We start from the raw sequence: 15,170 nt of genomic DNA on the forward strand, positions 1-15,170 counted from the left end.
GGCGTCCGAGAGAGGCGGGCGTCCGCTCGCGGCCAGCGCTGGGTCCCGGGCCAGGGCCGGGGTGTTGGCGGCACGCCAGGGCCGAGGGCCGGGACAGGCGCAGCCGCTCGCTGTCTCCCGCTCGCAGCAGCGGCGGCGGCGGCAGGCGCCGGCGAGACCCGCGGGGAGAGGAGGAGCAGCTCCGCCGGCGGGACGCTCGGCCGGGCCCCGGCCCGCGCTCAAGCGGCGCGATGCTCTTCTCCCTCCGGGAGTTAGTGCAGTGGCTGGGCTTCGCCACCTTCGAGATCTTCGTGCACCTGCTGGCCCTGATGGTGTTCTCCGTGCTGCTGGCACTGCGCGTGGACGGCCTAGCCCCCGGCCTCTCCTGGTGGAACGTGTTTGTGCCCTTTTTCGCCGCCGATGGGCTCAGCACCTACTTCACCACCATCGTGTCCGTGCGCCTCTTCCAGGACGGAGAGAAGCGGTTGGCCGTGCTCCGCCTCTTCTGGGTCCTCACGGTTCTTAGCCTCAAGTTTGTCTTCGAGATGTTACTGTGCCAGAAGCTGGTGGAACAGACTCGGGAGCTCTGGTTCGGCTTGATCACGTCTCCAGTCTTCATTCTCCTGCAGCTGCTCATGATCCGCGCCTGTCGGGTCAACTAGCCTCGCAGAAAGGCCGGAGAGAGAACTCTGGGTAGCTAGGATGCTGGACCCCAAGCTGAGGTCCCACTTCCACCGCGCCAAAGGAGAAGTCTGGGTCTGAAAGCAAAGTCAGCTCCTGCCCTGGCGAGTGCCCGATTTTCTCTATACCGATCATGTCTAAAAGTGTTCCCTCAGCAGGGCAAAAGAGAGCAGCCTTGATCCTGAAAATGTATTTCTTGTTATTTCATGCTTTGAATAGCTAATCCTGAATTGAGATGCTGAGAAGGACCCAGGCCAGACAGTGCAGAGTTCCTCTGACAGTTGGAAACTGCATATATGTAAAATGCCCCGATGGGCTCTGAGTATTTTCATGGATCTTGGAAGAGTACTCCTTGTGCAAAGGCTGCAAAGCCGGACTCGGGGATTTCCTCTGCCCAGCGGCGCTGACCTAAGAGCCCACTGCCCCATCCATCCAGACAAGACTTAGATGCTTGAGCTCTAAGTGGTGTAAACGAGCTTGTGTCTCCTCCCCTGAGCCCCTGGGGAGGATGGCCCTTTCTTCATTCCAGCCCAGGCAGACAGAAGTATGTTGAATAAGCATGATTGGGACCCTATATTTGGAGATCTGCCACCTGAGAGAACTTCACTTATAAAGCACTGCTTGGCTTCCTATCCCAGTCGATTGCAACTTTTCCACCACCTTGTGGCCAGCACTATTAGCACACCTGAGACAGATTTAGGTCTCCCTAAGGGACCAGAGAGAGGAACAGCTTTGATGCTCACAGGCACTGAGATCTGCAAATGGTCTTGGCCCACGTTTGTTGGGCTGGGGTCTTTAGTTTAATGCCAGTCAGGTGCCAAATGAGAATGTTTGCTGAGATAAAAATAAAATAAGAATGTTTTGCTGAGATGTGCAGTGGTTGCCTGAGCTCTTGAGGGTGAAATCAGATGAATGCTGAGATGCTGCCCCCTGTGTCATGTAGCTGGTTACAAACTGTGGGAGACTGGAATGTACTAAAGCTTCATTGGTGGGTGGGGGCATTCCCTCGGAGAAGCCTGTCTTCCTGCCCGGGGAGCCAGGGTGAAGACAACATAGGGTAGGCCTGTGTTGAGGCACTGCTGAATAGTTTGTGTGACATCAGAGCCTTGTCTTCCTGCCAGTGTGTGGTCTTTATAGGCCTTGCGGTGGAGCAGGGGTCAACAAACTATGGCCTGAGGCCTGTTTTTGTACTGCCCATTAGCTGAGAGTGATTTTTTGCATTTTCAAAGGGTTATAAAAACAAAGAGCATGTGACAGCAAGTGAATGTGGCTTGCAGTTGGCACTCTTGGCCTTTTGGGTCAAATCATTCTTTGATTGGGGTGGGGAGTGGTGCTGTTCTGAGCATTGTAGAATGTTTAGCAGCATCCCTGGCCTCTACTCACTAGATGCCAGGAGCACCCCTCACTTGTGACAAGCAGAAGTGTCTCCATACATTAAAAAGTCTGGGAGACAAAGCTGTCCCTGGTGAGAACTGCCTAAAAATAAAATATTTACTGTCTGGCCCTTTACAGAACAGATTTGCAGACCTTTATTTTAGTGAAGCAGCTTTGTGACCCTCTGCCTAGAATGGATGCTGCATGGCCTGAGCCATTGAGATGCTTGCGTTGGAGACTGGTCTGGTTTGTCCCACAGCTACAACAATGTTTTCTACCTAGGATTGGCATAATTTGTGTCAAAATCAGAAGATGAACATTGCCAGTGGGTTTTCTTTGTTTTGTTTTATATTTTTATTATTTAAATTTCATTTACGTAATTTCTACAGCCAATGTGGGGCTCGAACTCAGGACCCCGAGATCAAGAGTCGCATGCTTCTCTGACTGAGCCAGCCAGGTGCCCTGGGAGTGGGTTTTCTTTTAATGTTATTTTTAGGTTGCATGTTTTGTTGTATCCTGTTTTATTTTGTAGTTCAGAATTGAGCCATCCTGTTGCTATAGAAGTGATGAGCATAAGACGGCTTAGTTTCCTTTGGAAAAGTGATTTGATCAGAGTCCTGAAAAGGAGACACTTGACTTCTGGAAGGCTGAAATCCAGTTTATTTTCTTGGCTTAGTAGAGTGGAAAGGAGTAAGTCAATGTTAAAGTAGTTGTCGTGCAGACCACCATGGGGCCCGGAAGCTGAGAAGGGCACCCGGGTTGAAACCTGCCCGCAGTCTATGTGGAGCCCCAGGTGTCCTTGGAGCCCTGTCGCTGAAAGGTGAGGGCCGTAGAATGCAGTGGTGCCATTACTGAGCAAGTGCTGAGTGCAGGAGAGCTGAGGGGAAGACAGGTAGCATCCCTCTGTGTCAGTGCCCCCTAATCTCGTCTCCCCTTGGCTTCACTGGGCCTCAAAAGTGTGGTGGGTGCTGGGAGTGAGCTTCTTCACGGCAAGGGCAAGAAAGCTGGGCCCTTAAGGTCACTGGCACCCCTACTAGCCTTGGGATGGGGGAAGTTCAGAAGATGAAAGAGGAGCGTGGGGAGGCAACAGGGTGGAATGTACAGCCTGGCTTTCGTGGCTGTCTGCATTGGAGAGCTTTCTCTCTCCAGCTTCTGCACTCCTGTTCCTGCTCATGGGCCCTGGATGGCAAAGTGTGGGGTAGGGCTTCTGCTACTTGTGTGAACAACAGAGTGAGTTCTGGGGGCTGGCAAAAGCTAGGGGTTCCTGAGAAGCAGTTCCTCAGCACTGCGTGGGGCTCCAGCATTAGCCTCTCCAAGTCCTGCAGAGGACCTAGGACCCCAGGTGGGCAGTCCCTGAACCAGCGGGGACAGCTTTCCAGTCCTGGGCAGGCCCTTCTTCCACTGCGTTCTGAGCGTGAGGAACAGGTGGACTGGGTGCTGGCACGGTGAGGAACGACCGAGCCCAGCCAACGTCACCCACCTAGCTGGGCCCAGGGTCACGGGGGGCACTGCCGGCCTGGACCCGGCCCCGCCGGGCTCCGCCCTCCGGTCCTCGCAGGCCAATGGCGCAGAGGCGGAAGTGGGGCCGCCAATGAGCGGCGAGGGGTCGGAGGCGTGTCCAGGAGGGCAGTCCCAATGGCAACCGGCTCGGAGCCTGGCGCTCTCCAACTAGGCCCCCCGGGAAAGAGAGGTCAGGGAGCGCAGTCTCCAATCAGCGCGGCTGGCCCTTCTCCTCTGCCATAGGTGGGGCCGCGGGGAGCGGGGCGGGTCCGAGCCGGCCCCTCCCCAGGAGACGGCGGCCGGGGGGCGTGGCCGCGGCGCGAAGGCCGGCGGCGGGCGGAGGCCGCAGTTCCCCGCGCGAGCGCTGGCTCCGGCGCCCGCTCCGCAGCATGGCCGGCCTGGGGCGGCCGGGCCCGGGGCCCCGCGCCGCGCTGCCCGCCTGGAAACGGGAGATCTTGGAGCGGAAGCGGGCCAAGCTGGCCGCCTTGGGCGGGGGCGCGGCTCCCGAGCCCGGGGCCGAGGCGGGCGCGGCGGAGACCTCGGAGCCGGCGGCCGAGCGGCTCGTGCTGGCCGAGAGCCTGGGCCCGCTGCGCGAGAACCCGTTCATGCGGCTCGAATCGGAGCGGCGGCGCGGGACGCGGCGCGGCGGGGGCGAGGGGCCGGCGGGGGCGCGGCCGGTGCAACACCTGCTGGAGCTGTACCGCCGCGTGCCCGGTGTGCGCACCATCCACGCCGACAACATCCTCATCATCGAGTCGGCACCGGGCTTCCCGCCCGCCGGCCCCGGCCCGGGCCCCGGCCCGGCCGCCCGCATCCGCGCCGCTGAGGTGCTCGTGTACGAGGCGCCGCCGCCGCCGCCCGGGCGCGTCAGCCGCCTGCTCCAGAAGTTCGACGCCCCGGCCGCGCCGACCCGCCGCGGGAGCCCGGAGCGCGGACGTACCCCGCCGCCGCAGCCACCGCCTGCTCCCGGCCCCGCCGCCCGGCGCGTGGGTGAGGGCGCCGCCTGCTTGGAGCCTGAGCGCCGCGCTACAGGCCCCGGGGCGCGGCGCAGCGACTTCCTGCAGAAGACCGGCAGCAACTCCTTCACCGTCCACCCTCGGGGCCTGCACCGCAGCGCGGGCCCTCGCCCGCTCCGCAACGAGCCTGCAGCCCCCGCGTCCCGAGCCGGCGCTGCCAACGGCCTCGCGGGCTCTGCGCCCGGGCCGGGCGAGTGGAAGCCAAAGGTGGAGTCGGGGGAGGCCCCCGTCCACCCGCCCCCCAGCCCCGGGACCCCCAGTGCCACTCCAGCCGCGTGCCTGGCCTTGCCCACACCCAGCCCCGCCAGTGCCACTCCCAGCCAGCGCCAGTGGGTCTCCGCGGCCACCAGCGCCAATGCCTCCTTTGAGATACGGCCGGCCTCCAAGCCAGACATGGATGGGATCCCTGCTGGGGACCTCCAGGCCCGGGCCCTGGCCAGCCTCCGTGTGAACTCCCGAAACTCCTTCGTGTTCATCCCCAAGCGCAAAGACTCGGGGGCCCCTCCTCCTGAAGGGAGGCAGGCCAGGGGGCTGCCAGAGAGAGAGGTTGGCTGGGCCTCCCAAAGCCTGGAGCTCGAAGCCCAGCTGGTGCCTGGAAGGGATAGCGTGCCTGCCAGAGCGAGGAGCCCCTTGGGGGTCGAGGAGGGGGCCTCCCCCAGGCCAGCTACTGCCCTCGTGGACAAGGCTGTTCGACAGCAGAGGCTGTCCTCACCATCCCTGTGTCCGTCAGCTGCTGCCGAAGCTAAGCCTGCCCAGGGCCTCGGGGTTCCCAGCTTGGCCAAGAACGGCAGGGAGCCTGGGAGGCCAGGGTTGCCTGTTACCTTCATTGATGAGGTGGACTCAGAGGATGAGGTCCCCCAAGAAGCCAAACTGCACTGCTTGGGGGCTGGTGGGCCTCCTTGGTACCACCCGCACCCCACTGGGCCTGGGCACCCGTCAGGGCGCCAGCCCCGAGGTGGCAACACCTTCACTGTGGTGCCCAAGAGAAAACCAGGGCCCCTGCAGAGCAATGGGGAGCCCGGGCCACAGGAGGCTGAGGAGGAGGCAGGCAGCTTGTCAGATCCCCCTGCCGCCCTGGGGACCACACTGAAGAAGCGCTATCCCACCGTGCATGAGATTGAGGTGATTGGTGGCTACCTGGCTCTAGAGAAGTCCTGCCTCACCAAGGCTGGCTCCTCGAGAAAGAAGGTCAGTGGGGGGAGCAGGGGGGAGAGCCACTGGCTGGGAGGGAGAGAGAGGTCACGGGTCACAGAGCTGTGGGTCTAGCATGTGCCCGCTTCCTAGGACACTGGGCTTGGCTGGAGGATGGCTTCTTTGTGGACCAGAGGAGACCCTGGACTGGGTGGCCATGCAAGCTCCAGGAGGGGCTGAGCTGGGGAGGGAGGATCCCTGGTTTGGGCTCCAGTAGAGCCCTAATGGCCCAGAGGGGACAGCGTAAGGTGTACTTTGTAAGGCTGTGGGGAGGTCAGTCCAGCCAGCACCATGGCTGCCGTTCTGTTCCTGCGGCTGCATCTGGAATTGGTGGGGCACACCTGTCTCATTGTGGGTCCAGCTGGAACAAGTAGTTCTGGGCCTCTTGGTTCCACGCTGGCCCTGGCTTCTTGGCCTTCTGGAGTCCTGGCCTATGTGGGTCGCAGGTGCCAGGACAGAAGTGGGAAGGCACCGGAGGCCTGTGATTTGGGTGTGGTCAGATCCCTACCCCACTGTCAGCCTAGGGGTGCAGCACTGGGAACCACTCAGTGGGAGGCTGTCAACTCCCCCAGAAGGCATGTTGGCCTGGAGCTCAGCAGGACCTGGCTTCATGCAAGTGTTTCTTGAACGTCTAGCGTGTGCCAGGCCTGGGGTGTGATGCTGGAAGCAGTGTAGACTCTCCCCCTCACTGGGGAGGATGGGCCTCAGGCAGAGACCCAGCTGCAAGACCAGGAGCCCTGCTGGAGCCTTAATCCCCATCTGCCCAGTGGCCTGGAACCCTCTGGGCTCAAGGAAACGTTCCTCAGATTCTTCCTGGTCATTCTAGCATCTGGGTCCGGCCCAGGGGCAAATTCCAAAGCCAGCCCCACCTGACCCCCATCAGCAGACGCGGGGCAGTTGTGCCTTGCCCTGGAACGGAGATGGCGCCTGGCAGGCTTCTCCGTTGGCTCCATTGAAGCTACCTTTGCCACCACCCTCAAGTTCCTTGGGGCGATGGGGGTGGTGATGTGCTTTGTGTCACCAAAGCCCCCCGTCGCTGGTGTGGGCTGGTTGTCTAATCACGTGAGCCACCTCCTCCCTCTCTTTGCCATGGGTTGGCCTTGCACTGCTCTTCCTGCATGTATCCTCCCCTCCTCCTTGGGTGAGGGCATTGGTGCTCCCGCCCGCTCCATCTGCTGGGACAGGCGTCCACACCCACCTGCCTTTGGTACTTCCGGTGGGCCCATCTTGCCTGCCTGACCTTGACTCACCCTCTCTTTAGTGCTATGGGCCACAACTCTCCCACCCTCGCTCCTGCCCTTTGCCGTGGTCCTCAGCCCTACGTCCCCACTCCTGCTCCCTGACTGTTGACCCTGAACTGGGAGGCAGTACCTTTCCTTGCTGGCCCCAAGAAGTGGAGGTGATAGCCCCCCACTTTGTGGTTGAGGAACCTAAGGGTGGCTGGAGGTCGTGGGGCAGGAATTGAGTGCTAGTTTCTGTTTCTAGAGCCCCTACTCCTTCCTCCCCCAGCTGGGGAAAGCGCTGTGGGGGTCATTTGTGGCAGGGTTGGGGTGAGAAGGGCAGGAGGAGGTGATGGGAGGAAGCAGGCCCTGGCCCAGAGTGGAGAGCAGTTCAGACCAACCTGGCCCTGATCTCTGTGCCAGCCTGAGGGCGTTGGGGGTCCAGATGGATTGCCTGGCAGGGCCAAGCGGCCAAGCTAGCCCTTGCCAGAGCAGCACAATCTATCGGAGGTGACTTCTGGCTTGTGAGCACTGCCCCACCCCCTGCACCAGCTGCCCTGCCCAGGAAGAGCCAGAACTCCTGTTGCGTGGGGCAGAGGTGTGGGGCCTCCCAGCCTTCAGAGCAGTCTGCATTCCCTGGAGTTCCTCCTGACTGTAGCCCCTGGGCATTGCTCCCGCTATTCCTCCGGACCCTGGGCTGCTGGACCACTCCAGCCAGCCTGTGGCTTGGATCATTGTCCGGCTCGCCCCCCTCCCGACTGGGGACCTTGGGGCCCACTGCTCACCTTGACCCCTGCATGGCTGGCCGACTGGGGTAGTGGTGGGAGGGGCTGGGGCCTTTCCCAGGTGGCAGGTGAGGTATGGCTCTCCTGGGCAGCCTGCCCCGGAGCCGGCAGGTCTGTGTGCTGTGCCCTTGCTGGACCTCGGAGGGCTATAGCCCTGTCCAGGGTGGTGGGGGTGCCCAGCTGGACAGTGTAACCTGGGAGGCCTGCCTTGGGGGACCTGTCCCGACTTGGTTGTCTCTGGGTAGAATTGCAGATGTCCTATCTGTCCCTCCCCTGACGGCCAGGCAGGGGCTAGCTGCTGTGGGGCATGGTGGCCATGCCCCCTCTCACCTCTGCCCCAACCCCCAGGTGGTGGTTGGTGGGACTCTCCAGCTGCTTTCCTCACCCGCCTCCCACAGGGTTGTTGGGTTGGTGCTGTGGGCCTCTCCCCTTTGTGAGGTGCCCCCGGCCAGGCTCCTGCATGTCTGATGACTCCTTCCCCTCCCCCCTGCCCTCCTCACCTCCTTACCTGCTGGTTCTCTGCGCAGCCTGAGTGTGTCAGCGTCCCCAGAGCTCAGTCTGCGACACCCTAGGCCATCTGCCCTCACCTGTGGTGTAAGTGCCACCCCAACACCCCAGTTTTGCTGGCCGGGTCGTGGCCCTCAGCCTCACTCGGGTGCTTAGAGCTGTGGTGCAGCCAGCTGCCCCGGGAACCTGCTTCCCCACCTGCTTTTCTTTTTTTTTTTTTTTTAAAGATTTTATTTATTTGAGAGAGAGAGAGCACATGAGAGGGGGGGAGGGTCAGAGGGAGAAGCAGGCTCCCCGCTCGCAGGACTCGATCCCGGGACTCCGGGATCATGACCTGAGCCGAAGGCAGTCGCTTAACCAACTGAGCCACCCAGGCGCCCCCCACCTGCTCTTCTGCACCCTCCCACCTCCCCTGTGTCCTGCCCCCCCTTCTCGCCCTTCCCACTCCCCCAGGTCTTCTGCAGGTGCCCCCCCGCCCCCATGTGGGCTTTCTAAAGCCCGGTGCCACGAGAGCAGGCTGGACCCTGCTCCACCAGCTTCCCCACTGGCAGAGGGTCTGCCCTGGGCTGGTGCTGCACTTGACTGGGGGCATCAGGAAGCAGGTGTGGGAGCTTTGGCAAAGGCTGTGTGGGGTGGTCCTGTTGTGCCCCAGAGTGCAGACTGAGTGGGGGATGGGAGGAGGCGGCTGTGTGCTGGGGAGCGAGGGCAGGGCGGTGCTCACCATCAGCACGGGCTGGTTGAACGCAGCTCCCAGACCAGAGTCCAGGGTGGACGCCCTTCAGTAACCCAAGCTGGGTGTGCACAGGTAGGGCGGGGTGAGGGGGGCAAAGGGCCTGTGGGAGGTGGGCCAATCCAGGAACCACCTGCCGGCTACGCTTGGCGCAGCGGGCAAAGTCCCCCCCTCCCCCCAGCCAGGTGTGCATGAGTGCCAGCCCCTGGCCACTCCCAGCTTGTCTGCTCGGGGCTAGAGGCTGGCCCCTTCCCAGCAGCATTTGTCACAGGCTGTCCTGTGACCCAGAGACCTGCACCCACAAGGAGGCCTGTGAGCCCCACCGGGCTATAGAGTGTGGAGACTGAAGGGGAGGTGGGATGTGACCCAAGCCCGGGGCCCCAGCTGGGCGCAGACAGTGGCCTGGGAGCACCGCCCGCCCCTGCCTGGCCAGGCCGTGCCAGGCTCAGTGCCCCATGTGTGCCCAGCCCCCTCGGTCTCCCCACTAGGAGCTGGTCATGTGGACTAATGAGGGCACGCTAATCCAGCCGGGCCCTGGCAGCCAGCCCTTCCTTTGTCTTCAGTGGTGGGGGATGGGCCTGGAGGGCCCAGGGTCGTTGAGGACAATGCTGTGGACCCAGGGGTGACTGGAAGCCCCTGGGTTGGCAGTCCCGTCCTGCTTGGGCTTCTGTCCTGCTAGGCCTGGGTGGGTGGGGGCAGCTGGAGGGCTGGGGCGGGCCTGTGTGGGGGCAGGGCAGCGCAGGTAGAGAGGGACAGTGCACCTTCAAGTGACAGGAGCAGGTATTTTGCTCTTAGTTTTGCCTGACTCAGGTGGTCTGCACCTGCCTGCTCTTATCCATGACCACTCGTATGTGCAGCCAGCTGGGACAAAGAAGACGGGGCCTGGGCCTGAGATTTGCCCAGCGGATGTCTGTGTGTGCACCATGCTGAGATGGGGATGCCCACCGCTGTGGGGGCTGTGTGTTCACGGGTGGTTGTGGGAGGAGTGTGGTGGGGTGCCAGGAACAGGTGCCCTTGTTTCTGGGCACTGGCTCAGCCTGGCATTGCCCCCTGAGACCAGTGCTGGGGGGTCCCTCTGCTGCCCAGGCCGTCCTGCTGTCCCCGGGCCCCATGGTGCTTTGCCTGGGGGCCCAGTTCCTGACTCCGGCTCCTTCCAAGGGAGAAGGAGGAACTTGAGCCGGCTGCTGGTGTCCTGTGCTCGGGAGTTTAATGTTTCGAGCTCCCGTAGGGCTGCCCCCATCTGCTGCAGGCTGGTGGCTCTCGGATTCATTACCAACCTGCCGGGCCTGGCTGAGCCCTGCTGAGCAAGCCTGGGGGGCCTGTGGCTGGGGAGGGGAGTCCTGGGTCAAGGAGGGCGAGGGTCTGCCTGCAGTCCTGCTCTTTCCTGACCCAACTTCCTCTCAGAGCCAGCAGCCTGGCCTGGACTCTGAGGCTGTTGGGAGAGGAGAGGATTTGCTCAGGCATGAAATTCTGTAGCCTGCGAAGTGGACAGGGTGGACTCGGGCCACATGGGTAGTCCAGGTGGGAGGAAAGGGTCCCCACAACCCCCACTGGGAGCAGCTTTGCTCTAACGCTGACTCAGTCTGTAAAACAGGGTGATGGCCTTGGTGCCGCCTTCCTGGGGCTTGGATGTGCCAGCCACCCTGCTTTGTCACTTTGTGGGGACCCTGGGGCTTGGGTGTGCCCTGTCCTTGCCCAGCAGCAGTGTCCGTGCTGAGCTGTGCAGGCAGCCTCATTCAGGTGGCTAGCGAGCCAAGATGTGAACTCAGTCCTGGAGAGAGGCCCCAGCCGACAGCAGAACTGCTGGTAGCTGAGAAGGTAGGGCCTCCCAGAATGTGGGCCCCCCGAAGTACGGTCCACCTGGACCCTGCTCCTGCCCTAGAGCTGCCATAGAAGCTTCTGGAGACCCTGAGGCTTTGAGCTCCTGCTGGCTTCGATCTGGTCCTGGGAGGGGTAGGCTACTTGAGGTGACTTGACCCTGGGCCCGGGGTGGGAAGCGATGGATGGGGCCTGGGATGCAGGTGTTTAGACACACTGGCCCTGGGTTGCCATGGGCATCCAGACCCAGTCTTCCTGGGGTCCTTCTGGCCCGGGCCTACAGGGGACAGGTAAAGGAGTTGTCTCTGATGAGGGGCAGCTCCTTCACCTTTCAGCTCCTGAAGGGCTGATGGCATGCTCTGCTACCCGCCTGGGCCTGACAACCTCTACCATGTTCTTCGGGGTCACTGGGCCCAGCTCGGTCGGGCTCAAGTCCCGCTGGTGGCCAGGCAGCAGGGCCCCGCTGATGTGCCTCCTGCCCGTAGATGAAGATCTCCTTTAATGACAAGCGCCTGCAGACCACGTTTGAGTACCCTCCTGAGAGCTCCCTGGTGCAGGAGGAGGAGGCTGAGGCCCAGGAAGGGGTGGAGGAGGACGAGGAGGAGGAGGAGGAGTCCAGCTCAGATGGGGTGGTGGAGAAGCCCTTTGCGCTCTTCCTGCCCCGAGCCACTTTTGTGAACAGTGTGGGGCCTGAGAGCCCTCGCCTGCCGGACGGCAGCTCAGGTGAGTGCCCGCCTGTTGGAACGGGTGGCCCAGTGGGTCGCCCGGGCCACACATCCACACGTGTGCCTCTCGGCCCGCAGGCCTGTCCAGCTACACTCCAAAGCACTCCATGACCTTCGGTAAATGGCAGGGGCAGACGCTGGAGCAGGCTCCAAGTGAGGGAGAGCCCGCACCAAAGGAGGTCATGGTGAGCAAGGGTGGGACTAGGAGGGCAGACACGGGACAGGGTGGATGGGGTGGGTCTCTAATGCCTGGATGAGCCCCATCCACTCCCTCCGTGTCCCTCTCTCTCAGCTCACCCCTGCCAGTCAGAATGACTTCTCAGACTTCCGCAGCGAGCCAGCTCTCTATTTCTGACCGCGGCCCTGCCAGGATGGCCAAGGCTGAGCCCTGGGAGCCGGGCAGTGCCCAGGAGCCCTGCCCTCATTCTGCACCCCCCTTCTGCCCTGCCAGGCTCTGCCCTGCCATATCCCACCCTCCCTTCCTGGGGCCTCACAGCTGTGCTGGTGCTCAGCCTGAGCCTAGGGCCCTGGGGGGCTCCTGCCTCCCCTGGGGCTGAGTCTTGCTCTCCAGCCCTGATCTGGGGGCACTGCCTGTGGAGGACGGACAGGGTCCTGCTGGACACCATGCCCGGCAGCTGTCCGATGTGTGTGAAGGGCCAGCTTGGCTGCCTGTCCTCTGTGGGGCTTTAAGCCATTCCCAGCCCGCACCCCCCAACAGCAGACCTCAACCCGCCCACCCTCTTTGTGATGAAATGGCAAGTCTTGTGTTTGATGATGGATTCAATAAATAGCACTGGACAAGGCCACTTCTGCCTTACCGTGTGGTCCTTGGCCGGAGAAGCAGGGAGCAGGGCTGGGCCTGGGGGGCTCCCCCGAGGCCCTGGCAGTGGGGAGGAGGGTACGTGGGAGCCTGGCTAGGACGTCTGCCCAGGTATGGGGGTGGCCGTGTGTGGCACCCCCACACATTGCAACCACATGTGGTCCAGGCGTTCACTCCCTACCACCCCCTTGTCTGGGAGAGGGACCTTCCTGCGAGCACTTCTGGCCTTTGGGGCCGCCCCCTCCCAACCAGGGCTGACGTAGTGGGAGCTGTGGTGGGAGGGGCACTTCAGGCTTGCTCTGGGGTCTGGCACTCTGGCAGGATGGGAGTGCTTGGGAGGGGATGAGGAGCGGGCAGGGGCTGGGCAGAGCCTCCTGTGTGGCTCAGAAAGCTACCTGACCCACAGGAACCTGCAGCAAGGTTGTGGCAGGCAGACCACTTCCCTGGGGTCGGTGCTAGCGGCTGGCAGGCAGACCCAGCAGATCCCGAGCGGTGATGGGAGATGCAGAGCCGCCTGCTCAGCAGCAGCCTGGAGCTGGGGAGCTGGGGCTGTTTATGGTCCAGGCACTGAACACAAGTGTATCCCCCCTGAAGAGTCAAGCCCATGAGGAATGCTGCCTGGCCAAGCTTGGGAAGGAGGAGGGTGTTTTTAGTGTTTTCCTGGGCGGGGTGGGCCCGGGTTTTTCCAGACCCTCTCAAGCAATACATGCTTCCCAAACCTGCCTAACCCCTCCAAGCAGTAGTCGTAGGGACCCCATAGGGGCTGACAGGCCAGCAGATGGTCGCAGAGAGGACTCGGGATGGAGGACTGGGCCCCAGGCAGCGTGGAAGGCTGGAAGCGTGCGTGTTTGGTGTGACCAGGGACAGTGGGAAGCAGCGGAGCCACTGGGCTAAGTTCAGAATCCTGGAGCTGGGGGGTGGCAGCCCTGTCTGGAGGCCCTGTGCCAAGAGCGTGTCTCTCTGGGCCAGAGCTTGTGCTGGTCATAGGGCATGACACAGACCAGGACCAATAGACAGACCACCTCCCAAAGGGAAGCCTAAGTGGAGTTGGGGAAGAGGGGCCAGCAGCCCTGGTGGGGAGAAAGAGTGGGTGACAAGGTCACAGGAAATGCTCAAGGGTATCCTCAACTCTGTCTTCAAAGCCAACGGGCCTTGTTATGGGAAAAGCCGCTCCAGGCTTTCCTCTCCCAAGGAGGAGCCGTACCACAGCTGGGCAGGGGCTCATATCGATTCTGGGGGTGTCCGGCAGTCCTACACTCAAAACACAGACCACAGGCAGTAGCGTATCTTTACAAAGACAATCTTTATTGACAGTCATAGGCTACCAAGCCAAGCTCCAAGGTGGAGGTCCCCAGCCCCTCGCCCACTCCCCTGGCCTGGGCACCATGGTGAGCGCACTGCCATGGTGCTGAGACTAGGGAGCAGGGTTTACTGGCAGCACAGGGGGATGTGGGGTCCTCAGGCCCTGAGCAGGAGTGGCCCAGAGCCTGGCCAAACCAAATCCTGCAGGGCCAGGACCCCTACTGGGTGGGCTGTGCCCAGGGCTGTCCTCATCACCTGGGGTGGGTGGAGCTTGGCAACGGCCTCTTGGTACCCAAGACAGTGAAAGGAGGCAGCTGCTACCGTGAAGAGCAAAGACACGTAGAAGACAGATTGTCAGAGGCCCAGCCATTGATGGGTTGGGGGGGGGGGGGCAGGCCCCTCCGGCCTACGGCCGGTCAGCTGTCCTTGCCCCCGCCGCCGCTCTTCTGCTCTGAGGCTGTGGCCTTGGTCAAGTTCCCAGCCTCCCTCTTCAGGACACTGAGCAGAGTCTGCGAGCTCTCCAGGATCTGCAAACAGACGTGTGATGGTCACCACCGTTCCACCGTCAGGAAGCTCCCACCAGGCCAGCGCCAGCCCCTGGGGCAGAAGCACGGAGAGGAAGCCCCTGAGGGGAGGGCCGGACAGGGTCAGCAGGGCCCCCTTCCCCTGAGTCTAGCCCAGAGGCCCCTCCTCGCACCCTGGGAAGCCAGGCTAGGTTAGCTCCGGCCAGCGGCATGCAGCCCCCGCCCACCCCGCCAGGTGCCGAGCCCCACCTTTAGGTAGGCGGCCTCCGTCTCCGCGATGGTCCGGTCAAACTCGTTGCGAGAGGCAATCTTGCGCGCCAGGTTCTCGTTGACTCGAGCCAGTTTCTCCGTCAGCTGCCTCACCTCATTCTGCAGCCGCTGCTTCTCATCCTCCTCCTGCTGGATCTGCCGACACAGCTCCTCTCGCTTCTGGCACAACTCCTCGATGCCTGGGGGAGGGCCGAGTGCAGGGCAGGCGCTGTGGACCCAGGCAGGGCAGGACGGAGCGCAGCACCCCTCCCACTCTGGAGCCCACCGCCTGCTACGAGAAGCGTGCTGGCCGGGCCACCGTCCACCCGAGCCAGGCTGGTGTCCCACCTCCCAGGGGCTCTAGGGTCAAGGAAAGCCCAGCACCAGACCTCGGGCGCGCGCCGGGGAGGCAGTGCGCGCTCCAGCGGCCCGTTCTTGCGCTCGCTCCGCAGACACCCAGCGCCCGGTGTGCGGCACGGCCTCCGGTGCCGTCCGGGCCGAGACCCCCACGCACGGACCCTGCAGCCCGCTCGGCCACGCGCGGCGGGCCCGCTACCGCCTGGGCCTGCAAGCCGGCGAGCCCCGCGCCCTCCCGGTCCGCCCGGTGGACCGCGCCGCGCGGTCGCTCACACTTAACCAGCTCGTTGTTGTAGTTCTGCAGCGCCGCGCCCTGCTGGGTCATGGTCGCCGCCGGGGCCGCGACCGCCCCAACCGCCGCTGCCGCATCGCCGCCCGCGCCTGCGCGCTGC

At 62.8% G+C, this 15,170-nt stretch overlaps 3 protein-coding genes across 7 annotated transcripts; 2 read left to right on the plus strand and 1 right to left on the minus strand.

Moving 5' to 3' along the window:
* Positions 1-18: 18 nt before the first annotated feature.
* On the plus strand, positions 19-1,524 carry TMEM203 (transmembrane protein 203). The gene has a single exon (XM_035015376.1). The coding sequence runs from the start codon at positions 231-233 to the stop codon at positions 639-641; it is 411 nt and encodes a 136-aa protein (XP_034871267.1). The 5' UTR covers positions 19-230; the 3' UTR covers positions 642-1,524.
* Positions 1,525-3,918: 2,394 nt separating this feature from the next.
* TPRN (taperin) lies at positions 3,919-12,324 on the plus strand. 3 transcript variants are annotated; one of them, XM_035015378.1, is made up of 4 exons: positions 3,919-5,738; positions 11,287-11,524; positions 11,605-11,711; positions 11,819-12,324. In XM_035015378.1, the coding sequence occupies exons 1-4, from the start codon at positions 3,924-3,926 to the stop codon at positions 11,879-11,881; spliced, it is 2,223 nt and encodes a 740-aa protein (XP_034871269.1). In that variant the 5' UTR covers positions 3,919-3,923; the 3' UTR covers positions 11,882-12,324. The 3 variants fall into 3 exon arrangements, with proteins under 3 accessions (XP_034871269.1, XP_034871270.1, XP_034871268.1); XM_035015379.1 differs by lacking the exon at positions 11,605-11,711 and having other exon boundaries at positions 11,819-11,932; XM_035015377.1 differs by lacking the exon at positions 11,819-12,324 and having other exon boundaries at positions 11,605-11,812.
* A 1,305-nt stretch (positions 12,325-13,629) lies between these two features.
* On the minus strand, positions 13,630-15,165 carry SSNA1 (SS nuclear autoantigen 1). Of its 3 annotated transcripts, none has more exons than XM_035015382.1 (3): positions 15,052-15,165; positions 14,422-14,621; positions 13,630-14,175 (listed from the first exon to the last, which is right to left on the minus strand). In XM_035015382.1, the coding sequence occupies exons 1-3, from the start codon at positions 15,101-15,103 to the stop codon at positions 14,065-14,067; spliced, it is 363 nt and encodes a 120-aa protein (XP_034871273.1). In that variant the 5' UTR covers positions 15,104-15,165; the 3' UTR covers positions 13,630-14,064. The 3 variants fall into 3 exon arrangements, with proteins under 3 accessions (XP_034871273.1, XP_034871272.1, XP_034871274.1); XM_035015381.1 differs by having other exon boundaries at positions 13,630-14,245; positions 15,052-15,158; XM_035015383.1 differs by lacking the exon at positions 13,630-14,175 and adding an exon at positions 14,182-14,273 and having other exon boundaries at positions 15,052-15,158.
* Between the last annotated feature and the right edge of the window lie 5 nt (positions 15,166-15,170).

Source organism: Mirounga leonina, unplaced genomic scaffold (genome assembly GCF_011800145.1).
Source record: "Mirounga leonina isolate KUSES-001 unplaced genomic scaffold, KU_Mleo_1.0 Mir_170, whole genome shotgun sequence".
Taxonomy (NCBI): domain Eukaryota; kingdom Metazoa; phylum Chordata; class Mammalia; order Carnivora; family Phocidae; genus Mirounga; species Mirounga leonina.

What these genes read in the sequence shown, in the direction of transcription:
- TPRN (XM_035015377.1), top strand. Translation starts at nt 3,924, where the DNA reads ATGGCCGGCCTGGGGCGGCCGGGCCCGGGGCCCCGCGCCGCGCTGCCC. An exon ending in CTGGCTCCTCGAGAAAGAAG is followed by an intron (nt 5,739 to 11,286) that starts GTCAGTGGGGGG and finishes TCCTGCCCGTAG; the next exon opens with ATGAAGATCTCCTTTAATGA. An exon ending in CCTGCCGGACGGCAGCTCAG is followed by an intron (nt 11,525 to 11,604) that starts GTGAGTGCCCGC and finishes CTCGGCCCGCAG; the next exon opens with GCCTGTCCAGCTACACTCCA.
- SSNA1 (XM_035015381.1), bottom strand. Translation starts at nt 15,103, where the DNA reads ATGACCCAGCAGGGCGCGGCGCTGCAGAACTACAACAACGAGCTGGTT. An exon ending in CAACAACGAGCTGGTTAAGT is followed by an intron (nt 14,622 to 15,051) that starts GTGAGCGACCGC and finishes GCCCTCCCCCAG; the next exon opens with GCATCGAGGAGTTGTGCCAG. An exon ending in CGGAGGCCGCCTACCTAAAG is followed by an intron (nt 14,246 to 14,421) that starts GTGGGGCTCGGC and finishes CTTCTGCCCCAG; the next exon opens with GGGCTGGCGCTGGCCTGGTG.
- TMEM203 (XM_035015376.1), top strand. Translation starts at nt 231, where the DNA reads ATGCTCTTCTCCCTCCGGGAGTTAGTGCAGTGGCTGGGCTTCGCCACC.